Source organism: Antechinus flavipes, chromosome 1 (genome assembly GCF_016432865.1).
Source record: "Antechinus flavipes isolate AdamAnt ecotype Samford, QLD, Australia chromosome 1, AdamAnt_v2, whole genome shotgun sequence".
Lineage (NCBI taxonomy): Eukaryota > Metazoa > Chordata > Mammalia > Dasyuromorphia > Dasyuridae > Antechinus > Antechinus flavipes.
This window is the reverse complement of record NC_067398.1, coordinates 287,729,275-287,747,689: the sequence shown is the minus strand read 5'-3', so window position 1 is coordinate 287,747,689 and position 18,415 is coordinate 287,729,275. Positions and strand designations below refer to the sequence as shown.

General features: G+C 32.5%; 1 protein-coding gene across 3 annotated transcripts in view; it reads right to left on the bottom strand.

Moving 5' to 3' along the window:
- SYK (spleen associated tyrosine kinase) overlaps positions 1-18,415 on the bottom strand; it is a 147,871-nt gene that overhangs the window by 12,750 nt on the left and 116,706 nt on the right. For all 3 annotated transcript variants that reach the window (XM_051962215.1, XM_051962231.1, XM_051962222.1), the window contains 2 exons: positions 17,385-17,525; positions 13,606-13,718 (listed from right to left, as the gene is read on the bottom strand). In XM_051962215.1, the coding sequence (XP_051818175.1) occupies positions 13,606-13,718; positions 17,385-17,525 (254 nt within the window). The remainder of the gene's footprint in view (positions 1-13,605; positions 13,719-17,384; positions 17,526-18,415) is intronic.

The following is an 18,415-nucleotide window of genomic DNA, read 5'->3' as shown; positions in this document are numbered from 1 at the left end:
TGGAATAGAAATGATTGTTGCATGTTATTAAAGGCTTTTTTCAACTATTGATATATATCATGATTTTTGTTTTTAACTATTGAAATGATGAATTTGTTGTATATACTTTGAATCCTCCCTGATATTTTGCTGGATACATGACAATGTTCTCTTTTGTTTTATTTTCTATTCCTTTTCTGTTTTTCTTTTTGTTTATTCTGATTTTTAAATAAAATTTTTAAAAAAGAAATGCATGATGTATTATCAGTAAATATAGTCACAAAGTCTAAAATCTACACTTCAGAGTTTAGGAAACACCCAGTATAGAAATGACATAGACTGGCAATTTATCATCTTAAAGTATTATATGATTCACTGAGAGGTTGAGTATTATGTCCAAAGATATAGAAGTGAGGGCAGCTAGATGGCACAGTGGATGGAGGATCAGCCTTGAAGTCAGGAGGACCTGAGTTCAAATCTGACTTCAGACACTTAATACTTCCTAGCTATGTGACCCTGAGCAAGTCACACTTAGTCTAAGTGCCTCAGCAAAAAAAAAAAAAAAAAAAAAAGATACAGAAGTGGTGACCTAGGCATTTCCGAGTATAAGGACAGTCTTCTATTTATTATACTATATTGTCTCTTGCATGGCTAAAATATATATATATATATGTGTGTGTGTGTGTGTGTGTGTGTGTGTGTGTGTTTGTATGCTGGAAAAATAAGGTTTTGGATTATGAATGAAAAAGGCCAAAAGTTTGTAGACTAATACAAAGTTCCCACTTAATACACAAATCATCATTGAGAGACAATATGTAATAATGACAAGAGTATGGGATTTGGAGACAAGAAACACTGGTTCAGATACTACTTTCACTATTTTTTAATTCTATAACCATAAGCAAGTCAGTCTCTCAGGGTCTAATTAGCTAACTTACAAAGTAGAAATTATGATAATACTTGGAAACACTCATTTTACAATAGTTTTGTAGTAGTGTACTTTGCAAAAAACAACAGCAACAAACTAAAAATCTATTGTAACAGTACATGTTAAGGTACTGCTTTTCTCAAGAAAAAAATACAAATTGTTAAAACAAGAAACTATTATAAAAATGAAAGTGACTATAATTTAGCAGAAAAAGATGATTAATGAAAAACATGATCAATTGGCTGAATATAATCAGATGATTAATTATAGCAAAAGTAAAAGTCAATATCATACCAATACCACTGAGAACAGAATAACTGTGAGAATATAATGCCTGCTTTACAACAACTTAGGCTGGTTAAATGTGAAATTAATAAAGACAATGACTAATTATTATCACTTAAAGAAATTTAATCATTGTAAAATGTAAATAACTATTATAGTCAATGGTATAGTCTTGATATTCCTGGCCTCCTTCCTTATACAAGACACTATCCCCCAACTCTATATTTTCATTCATGCATGTAATTCTCTCCCTCCTGAGCTCCAACTCTTAGCTTCTGTCTCTGTTTTGGTTTCCTCACATTTCATTCTTGCTTCCATTTCAATGACATTAATTTGTAATGCTTCTCTCTAAGTATTTGTTTCATTCACACCATCCTCATGCTTTTCCCCATTCTATGATTCTCTAGATTCTGTTATCAGATATGTTAATTCTCAGTGTAGTATTGGTTTGCAATTGCGGAATAGACTGAAACCCTGGCCTAGGTAAAAATGGGACAATTCTGTTCTTTCTTGTGACTGTTTCCCTTTGTGGTTTACCTCATAATACCACAATATTCTGCCTTTAAAACAGCCAAAACTGAGGAGGCAGTATAATTTTATGGAAAAAAAATTACCTCTGGAGTAAAAATATACCTGGTTTCAAATAATTCCTCTGGTGTTAACTATCTGAATAAGTATTGACAAATCATCTAATTTTATTCAGTTTCTTCTTCTACAAAATGAAGGGGTTAGACTAGATGGCTTTTGTGAGCCTCTATATCTATGATCATAAGGATTCAATCACTTCTTCTCCACAACTGAAAATTAATATTAAGAATACAACTTCATTTTGATGAAAATAATTCTTTGAATTTTCTCCCTTCTCCCAGGAGAATTTGCCTTCCCAGGAGGGAAGTGGGGTTGATTTGTATTGAATAAAGTCCTTATATCTGTTATACTCAAGTTGCACTCATCCTTCTGGAATTTGTCTTTCTTCTTTGCTATTATCCTAAAGTAAGGAGAAAAAACTAAAATTCATTTGTCCTGTTCCCTTCTTAATTCCTAATCCAGTCCTGAGCCACCCATGTTCTCACCCTTTCCTCTCTTTGAGAGGCATCCCTATAAAAATGATTTTCTTATAAGAAAATCCAATTTCTTCTCTGACATGTTAATCCACTTTTTATATATACTTTCTTCCTGACAATACCTTTTTAATACTTTAGCTTTCACAACCCAGTGGAACTTTCTTTGCCTTTGATAAGGCAAGGAAAATCTCCAAATTTTCTCTCATTGTGAAAGATTTAAAATAAAATTTAAAAAAAAATCTCGATTCAAATAATAAACAAATAAGACTTTTTCTGTCCGTTTCCATACCTGGTGTCCAAACATTAGGAGACACTATTTTCTAGTGCTAAGCCATAAGCAGACTATGCTCTGAGCTTGGCACAACAATTCTTTGCTCTCACACTCTTGACCATCTTAGCCACAGCAAAATCCCAGAATTCTTTCACAGCAGTTTCAATAAGCACCTGTAGTACCCATCTTCTAGTCATTAAGCCATGCTATAAATCCAACTTGTCTCACTGCTGCTGTTAATCCTTACAGTCAGCTCCACAGCTCACTGCATCACAATAGGCGCAAGTATTAAAATCTCACCGCACTGCTTCAGGTTCCTCCAGTTAGGGGTGGGGCTCCAACATGTGTCCTTACTTGCAAGCCATTTCTCTCACTTTAAAATTAAACTTCTGTTTGTATCTTTACTTTCCTGTTTCTACTCTGCTTTGTTCGGCTCTGGTCACCCACAAATTTGAAGTTGGTTCCAGTTTAGTTGACACTAGATACACTTAAAATCACTTCATAGTCTTTAATTATGATCTGATCATATTTAATTTTATGCTGTTTGTTCAGTTTGTGTCTTGAATGCCATGCTCTTCTCTGGAAATTTTTGAAAGAATGAACAAAAATCTTTTATTTTACTGAAAGCATAGTTGTTTTCCTAATGTTTGAGTACACTTTTGTAAGGTAGGTTCTTCTGAGATGTCAATCAATACCTTTAGCTCTTTGGAATATTATTTCTTTTCCATTTTTAAAGTTTGTTTTCTGGGAATTGTGTAACATTAAGATTGTTCTTCTTAGCAATTTGGATAAGCTTTTTTTTTTTTTTTTTTAAGCTTGATGCTTTGGAAAGGAAGGAGAGGGAAGGAAAGGGAAAAGAAGTCCTATAATCTGACTTTGTTTCTTAAAGAGCCAAATGTAATTATTCTTAATGTTGATGTTTTTTAGTTTCTCTCTGTAGTTAATATTTGATTTCCAATCTTTCTGATGAAATTCTTTTATGATTTCTTGAACAAGCTACCTTTTCTCTTTTTATGAAATTTTTTTCCAGAAGACTAAATCACATTATTTTTTCATATTGCATTTTCATATTTAAGATTCTTGTTTTGTAGAACTCTTGTTTTTCCAAACTTTTAAACTATTCTTTGTATTACTTTTCTTCTTCCTCTGCATTTTTGTGTTCCTATGTTGTCATTATCTTTTTTAAGAAAATCTATTGATAGGAAAAGTTTCTTTTCTTTTGCTCTGAACCCCTTAGTTTTTAGTGTGATTATTTTTTTCTTTTAAGACTTTAATTTCTACATTTTACATATGCACACATTTCACTTGCTCTTCTGATTCATTCTGGAATATTTTGAGAATTCTTTCTTTTTGGGGACTTTGCAGGATATGTTTTGATACTTTTTTTTGGTCTCAGGGGATTCTGAATCAATTGAAAAAATAAAATGTTCCCACTGAGATAGATTATTTTTCCTCCTTGAATATTTATTTTTCCTTTTCAACTAGGTTCTGTCTTTCTTTGTCATTCCTTTTGCTGATTTTTCGGTGTGCATACACTGAAAATATGGTTATTATTAACTTTTCCTTAAGAACTTTCATTTCTATTGTGCTCTTCCTCCTCTCTTGCTTTTTCTCTGAAACTACCAGAACTAAATGAGTTCAGAATCCCTCACAAGGACATTAATATAATAATTGATATTAATATAACACAATAAGATAACTTTAAGTGGTCACTGTAATTTGGTCTATTTTTTCCCACCTTTATAAATAGATCTTTTGCTGGAGCCACTTCTACTTTTTAATCCTGATTTTCTTTAGTCTCTATCTTCAATTCATACTGGGGAGGGATATTTCAACAGAACAGTGCTAGTTGGATAATTAATTTATGAAGGAAAGTTCTTTCAAAGCAATGTGGCTTACACTTAGCTCCTTAGTTAAGAATCTCAATGGGAGAGTGCAAAGGGGATAACTCTAAGGTCTTTGTCTAAAATTGCAGCTGTCTTTAGAATGAAAAAATGTTGCAGAGGAACTGGAAATTGAGTGAATGCACCTATGTTAGGGGATGGGTGAATAAAATATGGTATATGAATGTAACAGAATATTATTATTCATGTGTTATATGAATATAACATACTATTATGATGAGCAGGCTGATTTCAAAAAAGTGTGGAAAGACTTACATGAACTGATGCTAAGTAATGTGAGTAGAACCAAAAGAACATTGTAAACAGTAACAGCAAGATTATATAATGATCAACTGTGATGGACTTAGCTCTTCTCAACAATATATTGATTACAATTCTAGTAGACTTGGGATGGAAAATGCCATCTGCATTCAGAAAGAGAACTATGGAGACTGAATATGGACTGAAGCACAGTAATTTCACTATTTGATTCTTGATTTTTGTTTTTACTTTCTAATGGATTTTCCCCCTTTGGTTTGATTTTTCTTGGGACAACATAAAAAATACAGAAATATGTATTTGCATATATTTAATTGCATATATGCAAGAACTGCATATATGTAAAAGCCTATATCAGATTGCTGAAGAAAGGAAGGAGGCAGAAAAATCTGGAACAAAGTCTTACAAAAATGAATGTTGAAAACTATCTTTACATGTATTTGGAAAAATAAAATACTATTGAAAAGAAGGGGAAAAAACCAGGAAAAAAGAATGTTGTAGGCCAGGGATGTAATGATAGGGGGAATGCAATGAGTGGGAGTTCTATGGAAAGGCCAGTATTGACAAGCAGTTGAATTATTTAGTTATTTTTTATAAAAATTACTTGAAGGCTTTTAAGCTTGTTTTTGCTACATTTTCTTGTTCTTTACTAGTAATAATTGTACTGATGAGGAAAAATTGCTTTAGGATACCCCTCACTCTGCCTGACCAGCAACCTCAATTGTCCCACACCACCAGACTGCCTCCAAAATGAGAACTACTGTCTAGGATCAGCTGATTGTGAATATCCTAAAGAAAGAATAGTTTTCCCATAATAAGATCACCATTGTTGGGGTCAATGCACTTGGCATAGCATGTTCCATCAATATCTTAATGAAAAATTTAGCTAATGGACTTGCCCTGGTTGATATCATAGAAGACGAACTAAAAGGAGCAATGATAGCTCTCCAATATGGCAGCCTTTTCCTAAACCATCAAAGATTGTTTCTGGCAAAGACTACAATGTGACTGCAAACTCAAAGTTGATTATTGTTATGGCAGGGGCCTGCCAACAGGAAGGAGAAAGTCATCTTAACTTGATCCATTACAAGGTGAATATCTAAATTCATCATTCTAATATTGTTAAATATGGCTCTAACTGCAAATTACTTACTGTTTCCAATCCACTGTGTATATTTGTATAAAAATAGTTGTAAATTTCCATATTCTATGAAAATATCTATGTATGTACAATGATGCAACCAAATCCTCAAATGTCATACTAAACCCAAATACTGAATTTAAAAAATAAACAATAAAAAAGAAAACACAGATGATTAATAAATATAATCTGCATTAATGCTAAGATAAGGCATGTAGAAAGAGAATCAAAAGAAAACACTGTCTTGAAAACTAAGAAAGAGTGATTATTTTTTAATGAAAAGAAAGTGATTGACAGTTCAGAGAAGTGAAGAAGAATAAAGATAAAAACCAATCACCAATTTGGTTTTTAAGTGATTAGTAAGTAGTAAGGGCAGCTAGATGGCACAGTGAATCCACTGTGTACTGACTACTGAGCCTGGAGTCAGGAAGACTCATCTTTCTGAGTTCAAACCTGTCCTCTAACATTTCCTAGCTATGTCATACTGAACAAATTATGTAATCTTGTTTGTTTATGTAATTATGTAATTATTATGTAATTATGTAAAAAATAAAAAAAAATTGTGTAATACAGTTTCTTCATCTGTAAAATGAGCTTTGTCAAAAAACAAACAGACAGACAAACAAATCCAGCAACAATCTCAAATGGGTCCATAAAAATTCAGATGCAAGTGAATACAAGTAACCTTGAAGAGAGGTTATTCTCAGATAAATGATTATGGTTGGAAGCCAGATTACACACTCAAGAAAGAGTAAGAGGAAAGAGGGGGTACCAATTAAATATTACTTTTCAAGGAATTTACTCATGAAATGAAGATAAGATGTAAAACACAGCCAGAAAGGATGAATAGATCAAATAAGCATCTTTTGAGAAAAGAAAAGAAGGAAAACAAGTATTTATTAAATGACACATAATAAATGAATTATTAAAGTATTAAATGAAATATTAAACTGTGTCAGGCAAGTGTTTTATCAAATATTATGTCATTTAATATTCACAATAATCCCTGAGAGATTGTTGTTTCTCAGTCATTCAGTCATGTCTGACTCTTTGTGACCCTGTATGGAGCTTTTCCTGACAAGGACACTGGAGGGGTTTGCCATTTCCTTCTCTAGTAGATTAAGGCAAACAAAGGTTAAGAGAGATAGACATGCCTAGGGTCAAATAATTAGTCAGTGGCTGAGACAGGATTTGAATTCAGGTTTTCCTGACTCCAGGAACAAAACTATGACCTAAGTCACCTAGCTTTTTCTGATGAAGATGAAGGAAATCAAATCTAGAGCCTCACAAATTATTTCTCCTACTTTATACTTGAGGAAACTAAGGTAAAAAGAAGTTAAGAGACTTGCTTAGCATCACTTAATTTCAGTCTGAGTTAAGATTTTAATTCAAGTGTTCCTGACTACAGACCTAGATATCTTCTATGCCTCAGGATGGAGAAGACAAAGATGTGTCTGAGGGCAGGAAGGAAGCAGGCTCTATAGTTTTCAGTCAAAGATATAAGATTAGTGAAAAATGTAGTGATAATAGAGGAAGCAATCTACTAGAGAAGATGAGATATTCCCATTTACAGATTTTATTGCGTTGATTGTGTCGAGTGCAGAATTTTTTAATTTTTAAAGTAATCTTGAAAATAATAGCTACACTAGAATATGGCCTTACTGTCATGTAAGAAAGAACAAGTAACTGAAGAATGTATATTCTTCACATATGTACAATAGGGGCACCATCTTGAACAATCATTAAACTTGAATCCAGAACTGAAACCAAGAAGGACATTGTCTTTGAGAAAATAAGATTATTTAGTGGAAAAGCTTCTAAAGTTCTTTGTAAAACATAAATGCCCATATTTTAATCCATATTTTTTCCATTGATGCTGTATGGGTACAAGTTATGGAACACTATAATCTCTGAAAACTGAATTCTGATGATCAAGCCAAAAGATAGTGGAGAAACATATGGTAGATACTATCACAAAGCAAACGTTATGCAGGAAATATATGACTTGAAATATTTGGTTTGTTACAAGCAGTATGTTTCAATATTATCTATGCAAAGTCAAGATATATATATACACAACCAATGAAGAATTTATGAAAACTTGGGCAAGAGTTTCACAGAATGTGGGGTTATCTGCATCATTACAAGGAATACCCATAAGGATGATATTTTAGCAGTACCAGATCTTCAACTATATTAAGACAGTAATTATGAAAACTATCTGGTAGTCACTAAGAAACAGAAAGGTAGAAGAATGGAAGAAAGTAGAAAAACAATTCACAGCATCAAATAAACATCCCAATCTTGTATTTCACAAGTATAAAAAGTTAAGATTTTGAACTAAAAATTCATTATCTGATAAAAATTTCTGAAAAAAAAGAAAAACTGTATAGTAGAAATTGAGCAGAGATCATTATCTTCAAGAAAAGAAAATATCATGAATACATGACTTAGAGATAAAGAAAGATATTACCAAAAAAATTGAAAAACATAGAACTTAACTACCTGTGTACATATGTATATATGTATGATGTACATATGTGTACCAGTGTGCAGATGTATATATCTACATACATATCCAACCACCCACCCGTCCATCTATCCCAAACAATGGATTTGTTTGTATTAAATTTAGTCTTTAGCTTTAGCTCCTATTGTAAAAATTTCTACCAGGGTCAATCTTTGCAATGTGCTGTAATTTTGAGTGGAATTATCAGGATTGTTTGATGTCACACTAGGACCTCTGAATTTCTGTGCTGATCTCCTCTTCCTGGCCTTAGCTTCTTAGCACCCCTACATTTTTGTTTGTTTTAGAAAGCTTGCTTTTTCAAGGTTTTTTGTTGTACATCAGAACAAAATGACAGGAACCTAATAAGAACTGGGTCTAAAGGCAATCCATTCTGCATATAGTCACAATGACAATGTGGGACTTCCCAGGTTCTTGACCAAGTTGATTTCTGACCTCACCTTATCTTTCTCATGTAGTTCTCTACTCTTATTGCCTTTAGACACAGAGCCCTGTAGACTACAACTGTTTCTAGGCCATCTCAAGTCATATTGGGAACTAGGACTGCTTTTTTTGCACTGGCTCTACTTTGAAGATGATCTATTTTCTACTGACCATGGTCTTAGGTTAGTTTTTATGTAATTTTGGGGTTGAAGAAGTCACTTCATGAGGTGGTTCATGATATTTCTTGATTCTTATTCAAGCTAGTATGAATTTCAGATTTTTACTGAAATGTCCCTTCCCATTTCAGCTAGTCAACTAAAGTATTCATTCTCCTTTTGTTCAAACCTGGCAAAGCTGTACATGCTGGGCCTCCTGCCTTCCAATTCTGCCTCGGTTCTTCTCCTTTATTCCACCAGTTGGGTTAAATCTATGTCATACAAATCTATGTCAACAAACAAATATGAACACCAGCATTATCCATGTGCTGCAGCACAGTGTTAGCAAATGAGCAGGTATTAGGGCCAAGATGCCACTTCTCCCTTATGTGTCTTAGCACAGCATCAAGTAAACTACTGGACTGCTGTGAACCCATAAAATAAGGGTGTCCTGTGGGCCTCAAAGAAGCATCACCCCAACAACAGGCAAATAGCCATAGTCTACAGAACCTAGAACAAGATGGATGGGATAGTGCCCTTTCCACTATAGGAGCAGAGTTAAATTTAAAATAAGCAAGGCTGGAAAACATAAACAAAAAATTGATCACAGAAAGTTATTATGGTAAAAGAGATGATTCAGAGACAAACTCAAAAGAGGACAACAATCTCAAAATACCTTAAAGAAAAATGTGAATTGGATTCAAGTTCAAAAATAACTCCTGGAAGAACTCATAAAGGAGAATAAAAATCAAATAAGAGAAGTAGAAGAAAAACTGGGGAAAGAAATGAGAGTTATGCAAGAGAATAATGAAAAGAGTTAAAAGCTTAGGAAAAAACTCAACTCCTTAAAAAGTAGAATTGGCCAAATGGAAAAGGAGCTAAAAAGCTAACTGGAAAAAAAAAACTGCTTAAAATTAAAATTGGGCAAGTAGAAAGCAGGAGATGACCTGGAAATCATACTTCAAGAATTTATTTAATTGATCACCTTTAGAAAGGGATCCCAAAATGAAAGCTCCCAGGAACATTATAGCCAAATTGCAGAAATGTCAGGTGAAGGTAAAAATATTGCAAACAATAATAAAGAAGCAATTTAAATATTGAGAAGTCATAATCAGCTATAAGACCTAGCAGCTGCAACATTAAGGATCAAAGTTCATAGAATATGATACTCTGGAAGGCAAAGGAGATAGAATTACAACCAAGAATAACCTACCCAGCAAAACTGAGCACAATTCTTCAAGAGAAAACAATAGTTATTCAGTAAATTAGAAGGCTTTCAAGCTTTCCTAAGAAAAAGACCAGAGATCATAAAAATTTGTAATTCTTAAGAATTATTGACTCAAATTTATAAGAATTCAAGCCATTCTCCAATTGATAAATGATCAAAGGATATGAAAAGACAATTTTCAGATGAATAAATGAAAACCATTTCTAGTTATATAAAAAGGTGCTCTAAATCACTATTGATCAGAGAAATGCAAATTAGGACAACTCTGAAGTACCACTACATACCTCTCAGATTGGCAAAGATGACAGGAAAAGATAATGATGAATACTGGAAAGGATATGGGAAAACTAGGACAGTAATACATAGTTGGTGGAGTTATAAACTTAACCAACCATTCTGGAGAGCAGTTTGGAACTATGCCTAAGGAGATCTTAAAGGAGGGAAAGGGACCCATATGTGCAAAAATGCTTGTGGCAGTCTTTTTGTAGTGGCAAGAAATTGGAAACTGAGTTGATGCCTATCAGTTAGAGAATGGCTGAATAAGTTATGGTATATTAATGTTATGGATTGTGCTATAAGAAACAATCAGTAGGATGATTTCAGAGAGATCTGGAGAGATTTACATGAATTAACGGTAAGTGAAATGAGCAGAATCAGGAGATCATTATATAGCAACAAGAAGATTATACAATGATCAATTCTGATGAACATGACTCTTTTCAACAATGAGGTGATTCAGGTCCATTCCACTGATTTTGTAATGAAGAGAGTCATCTACACCCAGAGAGAGAACTGTGGGAACTGAGTTATGGATCACAACATTGCATTTTCACGTTTTTTGTTGTTGTTTGCTTGAATTTTACTTTCTTTTTCATTTTCTTCCTATTTGATTTGATTTTTTTTGTGCAGCAAAATAATTGTATAAATATATATATGCATATATTGGATTTAACATATATTTTATCATGTTTAAAATGTATTGGATTACTTGCCATCTAGGAGAGGGGATGGAGGGAAGGGACGGAATTGGAACACAAGAATTTGCAAGAGTTAATGATGAAAAATTATCTATGCATATGTTTTGAAAATTAAAAGCTTTAATAAAAAAGGAAAAAAAAGAATTGTATCACTGAAGGGAAAGTGAGTTACAGAAAGAAATAGAGATCAAACCCATACAAGTGGTAGACCTCAACTAAAATCAGGGAAAAAATTCTCTCAGAGCCAGATTTTTTCCTTTCAGAACTAAATAAATCCAAGCCAAAAATAAACAATAAAAAAGTTAAGGAGGTAAATAGAATTTTAGAAAAGTTAGAAATGATAGATTTCTGTTAAAAAAAATTGAATGGGGATAGAAAAGAATAGAACTTTTTTTTCAGCAACACATGGCATCTCCATAAAAAAAAATTGACCATGTAATAAATCCTCTAAATGAAATGTAGAAAGATAGAAATATTAAATACATCCCTTTCAGATTATAACCAACCAAATTGTAACTGATTAGAAACCAACAACAAAATACAGCACCAAAGATAGAAATTCCACTTAAATATAAAACATTTGGTCTGCCTGTCAAGACTGTCAGGAACTGTCAACACAATTACAAAACAATTTTCGCACATAGTTGGATATAAATAATTGGGAGAATATCTATTGCTCATAGGTAGGCTGACAATTCTATTTAATTTACTTATACAGTGTCACATCAATTTACTACCAAAACATTATTTTGTAGAACTTAAAAATATTATCTGGGAAAAAAAGGTCAAGAATATTAAGGGAATTAATGAGAAAAAATGCAAAGGAAGGTGTCCTAGCTATACCAAATCTCAAAATATAATAGGCCACCAAACTATTCAGTATTGGCTAATGGGATAAGACTCTGGGATAAAAACTAACTATCTGACAAAAACTTCTGGGAAAAGTATAAAACAACTAGGCATAACTACTTATAGATCAACATCTTACACTTTATGTCAAGATAAGATCAAAATAGGTTCATGATTTAGACATAAAGGGTGACATCAGAAACAAATTAGAAGAGCAAGGAACAGTTTATGTCAGATCCATGGAGAAAGAAGGAATTTATGACCAAACCAAAGAAAGAGAACATCATAAAATGTAAAATGGACTATTTTGATTACATTACATTTAAGAGGTTTTATAGAAATAAAACCAATGCAACAAAGATTAGGAGGAAAGCAGAAAGCAGGGAAACAAATTTTACAGCAAGTATCTCTGATGGGCTTCATTTCTCAAATACATAGAGAACTAAGCCAAATTTGTTTGGATATAAGGCATTTCCCAATTGATAAAATGATCAAAGCACATAAACAGATAGTTTTCAGATGAATCAAAATTATCTGTGCTCATATGAACAAATCCTTTAAATCACTTTTGATTAGAGAATTACAAATTAAAACAACTCTGAGGTAGTATATCACACTTGTCAAACTGGATAATATGACAGAAAAAATGATAAATATTGGAGAAGATATGGGAAAATTAAGACATTAATGCAATAATGGTGGAGTTATGAATTGATCCAACCATTCTGGAGAGTAATTAGGAATTGAGCCAAAATAGCAATCGAAGTGCATGTATTTTTGATCCAGGAATACCACTACTAGGCATGTTTGGGATACATCCCAAAGACATTATAAAAATGGAAAAAGACCCACATGAACAAAAATATTCATAGCAGCTCTTTTTGTGGTGGCAAAGAATTGGAAATTGAGAAGATGCCCATCAATTGGTGAATGGCTGAAAAAGTTGGGGTATATGAATATAATGGAATGTTATTATGAATGCAATGGAATGCTATTACACTATAAGAAATAATGAGCAGGTGGATTTGAGAAAAATCTTACACAAATTGATACAAAGTGAAATGAGCAGAACCAGGAGAACATGGTACAAAGTAACAACAATATTGTGTGACAATCAACTATGAACTATCTAACTATTCTCAGCAAAAGAAAAATCCAAGAAAATTCCAAAAACTCATGACAGAATGCTATCCACCTCTAGAGAAAGAACTGATGGACTCTGAATGCAAATCAACACATACTATTTTCATTTTATTTTTTCCCCTTTTAGTCTGTTCTTTCACAATATGAAAATGTTTTACATGATTGCACATACGTAACATATCAAATTGCTTACTGTTTTAGGAAGAGGTGGACAATTAGTGTGGCACTTATTTTGGAAATGGGAAAGAAAATGAGCAAATGCTCAACTATGACCTTCCCTTCTCAAAACAGTCTTTTTTAGAGTGTTTGGCAATTCCTAAGATATCTATCTATGCCACCTAGTGGTAAGCAGCATTTAGACAAGCTATGTGTACATACATATCTTATACAAGTCCATACATATGAAAAAGAAGGACCTGACTAATTAAATAAAGCAGTTTTATAAAGCAGTAGGGTAAACATTTTTTACTCACTCGTATGTCCAACATAGTTTCATTAGATCATAAATTTCACTTGGACAACCTGTAGGACATTCCATCCGCTCTCCTTTTTCTAGCATTGCTGAAACTTCACTTCCTTTCATTCCCTAGAAAAGTGAAAGGGATTTGAAGTAATCAAATAGATATGTATAGTAACTATTTCTACTGCAATTCACAATAAAAGTATTCAAGTATGTTTATACCAATTTCTTTGATTCAAGGATTTTAAAGCATTATAACCTACATATTTATTTCATGATGATGGCCATCATCATGATGGAAAGTTAATTAGAAATATTATCTTCAGAATCCATTACAGTAATAACATACAGCAATGACATACTCTGAATCAACCAATCCATCAATCAATTTACAAGCATTCGTTAATCACTGTCATATGTCAGATATTGAACTAAGCAATAGTGATTCAAAGGCATAAGTGAAACAGTTACATGTACTTTATGTAAAATATACAAAATAAATTAATGATACTTTGGGGAACAAAATGTTCTAATATTGGTGCTATGGTTTGTCAGAAAAGCTTATACAGCAGGTAATATATGAGCTGAATCTTGAAAGAAATCTGGTATTCTGAGAGACAGAAATAAGGAGGGAGTATATTCCAGAAATGTGGTACATCTAAAGCAAAGTCATGCAGATAAGTGGTAAGGTATACAGATTAGCAAATTGGTACATATACTGGATTACAGAATAGTTGAAGAAGTACAGTGTGACAAGTCAAATGTAAGAAGGGGAATAGTGTTAGATTTACATGTCAAACAAAGAAGTTTTTTTTATTAATTAGGAGAAGTAATGTGACTGGTATTTTAAGGAAATTACTGTGGTTGTTCTATGGAGGATAGATAGAGGATAGAGATGGGGAAATTAAATGAGATACAATGTAGACAAGAGGTGAGAAGGGTTTAAACTATTGTGGTAATGGTGTGAGAAGAGGGAGATGTGAGTAGTGTGAAAGATGTGAGTGGTATGGGAGATGTAGAGATAAGAACAAGATTAGTGACTGATCAAATATTTGGAGTGAGAAATTAAAGATAACAACAGTGCTGGTAACCAAAGTTACCAGAAAGATGGTGGTGTACTTAACAAAAATATTTGTAAAGGGTAGGTTCTGATATAGGGATAATAAGTTTTGTTTTAAATTTAAATTCATGTTTTAGTATAAGACATCTGTGAGACCTCCAATTCAAAATGTTTAATAAGCATTCTGTGATGTGGGATTAAAATTTAGAAGACAATAGGATTGTATAAGCATAGAAACTGAACCCGTGTAAAATGCCAAGTTAAAGAAAAGAGTGATTAAAATCCAAGTTATGTTGAACATATGAGTGAGAACAAAATATTCCCCTCTGTCAAAAGACAGAGCCTTGAAGAAAAACCAAAGTTAGTAGATGAAGAATCAGCCAAGAGGACTGAGAAGGAGCAGTTAGATATACATAATGCTAATCAGAGGCTCTCTGTCCAGAGAGGAGGCAAGCGTGGTCAACATTTGTCAAAGCCTTCAGGGAGATTAAGAAGGATAACGGTTGAGAAAGGGCCAATAGATTTGTCAGTCAAGAGAGCAGTTTTAAGTGAATGAGGAGGTTGTTAAATATTAAAATGTAATGGATTAAAGAGAGAATAAGTGGAGATTAAAAGACATAGAATGTAGAAAGCTTTTAAAAATAATTTGGCTAAGAGAAAGAGAATATACATAGAATGATAATTATCATGGATAGTAGGATTTAGTGAGGGTTTTTTAAAGATGGAAGAGGAATGAGTGCATTAGAAAAAGTGCAAAGAATCCTGCAGTTCCTGTAGACAATAGGGAAGGAATCTGTAATAGAGAGAGACTAAACATTATAGAGAGTAGACATAACTGCGAGTACAGAGAGGTTATATTGCTGTCAAAGAAGGGAAGGGATTAGATTAGCAGAATATTAAAGGGGTTGGCTTTGTTGAAGAAAATTGATTTTTTAAAAAAGTCTGTAACAATGGAAAAGACGATATGGATGATATCAAGAAATAGTGATATAAAGAAGAAAGGAGAAAAGGGATCTTTTGGTGAACGATTTCTTTAGTCAAGTCATTTAGGTGAGGGACACAACTGGGATGTAAAACACCTGATGAAAGAAGAAAACATTTTAAATAGTCCACAGTAATCAGCAGTATAGAGAATTAATTAGAGAAGAGTGAAAGAGTTGAATTTTCAAAATGAAAACCCTATTAAGATCAGCTAAAATAGAAATTTAGTAGACTCGATTTGCAAAGTTTTATGACCTCCAATTCTAATCAGTAGAATTTGAATAGGAATGATGGCAGAAGCTGGGAGCAATCTAGGATTAAAATTTGTAAAGGTATGAGTTTTGTCAAGGTGTGAAAGGAGTAAAAGGTTTTTAAATAGACTGATGTCTATTTAAACTGGCTCATTAAAAAGGTCAAGATTAGGAAGTAATAAGAGTGTAGGCAGAGCAAGAGTGATGATGTGGTGAAATACTAAAGGATAGAGAGATTGCATAATGAGAACAATAGGTTTAAGAGAAATAAAGCATAGAGAATTAGGATAAAAGAAAGTAAAAGAATTTCAGAGTTCTTTACTAGGGAATTGGAGGGTGTGACTATTTTTCTGTGTGTTTCTGAAGAAGAATGCAGGAATAAATCAGACCTCAGTCTTACAGAGTGAATGAAGAAATTTGGTTATTTAAGGAAATATTGGAATGTTGAAGTCCAAGTAAATAATCAGAATCTGGCTTAAGTGATAAATCTTGATAGAGTATATATAAAAGAAAGAAAGGTTGGAAATTTTTTTCTTATCTAACTTAACTCTTTGGAAATTACTCAGGCATCAGACTGAAAGAAACATAATGAATAACAACTCATTTGTAACCCTCATGCATTGTTATGTTATTGATAAGTAGTATTTTCACTTCTAAGATGAGGATAAAACTGTTTCTAATATCACTTTATAAATCAACTTTTTCTTTTTTACAGTATCACCTTAAAGGGTTACAGATCAAAAAAGAAAATCCACATTATGTAATAGAACTATTACAGAGGATTAATTCAATTAAAAGTTTTTCAAAACTTCAAAAAATCTATAATTTCACTAACTTTCAATCACAAATTTCACTTCAACATTAAAAACTGAAAGGATCCCATGCCTTTGTAGAACATCTCTGTAAGCCAAAAACTGTATCATTTAATTACCAACCTTCTGGTGATAAGGCTCTCCACACCTACCTAAGTTTGTACTTGACAACAGCCAGTAAAACCTACATGCTGATGGCAGAATCTTTGAGAACAATTCAAGATTATCTCCATGAAATGATGAGGAATTAGGAAAAAACACCTTAGTGGAGAATTTCTATAATAGTAGGTATAATTGTAGAGGAGAAAATAACTTGCTAGAAATTTGATTTTAATATGCTACAAAGAAACTCCTCAAATTAGCTGTTTCTAGGTAAAAAAAAAAAATAGCCATCACTTTAGCTCCCATACTCAAGCACACAGAATAAGAAATTCATGGTATTGTTCTAGTCTTATAGTATGGAAAAATTTCTATTTCAGAATGCCAATAGGAAAATTTCAATAAATTAATTCTAATTAAAAAGAAAGGCTGAAGATAATTCTCTCAAGCAACGCACAGTAGAAATCAATTTGTGCCATTTTAAATATAGTAAGGTAAGCTTTATTTCTCACTTGATTTATTTTGTGCTACTTACCTGAGTGAATGAGTACCTAATTAAATATATATTAACCAATTAACAATAACTCACTTTATAAGGCTTCTGTCCATAGGAAAATGCTTCCCACATTAGTACTCCAAAGCTCCAAACATCACTCTTACTAGAGAATTTGTAGTAATTGATACATTCCGGAGCATACCACTTGACTGGCCACTTTCCATGAGTTTGTGCCTAAGAATAAATGATTATATATGTATGTATATATATATATATTTATATTTTAATATTTAATTTCAATAAAGGGGATAAACCCAAAGTATTCCTGTGGCAATGGAAAATGATAGAATTTATAGCAATAAATAGGTTCACTGAGCGACGTGATTTTTCTCAGAGATTCTTTGCAGTTTAATACTTCAATCTCCACATCCCTGCAAATCTCTTTAGAAAGTTCCAATTTGTAATGTAACAACTTTGAGGAAACAGGCACACATAAAACAATAACATATAAAACATCAAGAAGTAGCAACAACACTGTATTTGAAGTTGGAGGATCTTTATGTCTAAATAAGGGAAGGAGTACACGACATAAGGTAAAGAAGACTGGATTGTATAAAAGTAAAAAAAAAATGCATAAACAAAACTGATGTAGATGAAATTAGAAGGGAAACTGAAACTTGGGGAAAAAATTTCACAGCATGTTTCTCTGACAAAGTTTCCTTTCCAACACATAAGAAACTGAGATGGTCAATGTGATACAAATGCAATTTTCAAAGGAATATATCAAAACTATTAACAACAATTTGTATAATAATAGCAACATTATAAATAAACACTTTGAAAGATTAAAAACTCTAATAAATACATTGACCAACCACCCTTCCAAATATACAGAGTAAGACATAGATGTTCACATATGGCCAATGTGGGAATTTGTTTTGCCTGACTATCCATATTTAGTCAAAGGGATTTTTTCTTTTATTTTTTTGAAGGTAAATATGTTAATACTTCAATCTTGAAGATGAAGAAATAAAGGAAGGGTATAAGGATAAGGCAACAAACAAGGTCATTGAAGCAGCTTTTAAAAAAGGTATAGAAATGAAAGACAAAAAGAACAAAAAGTA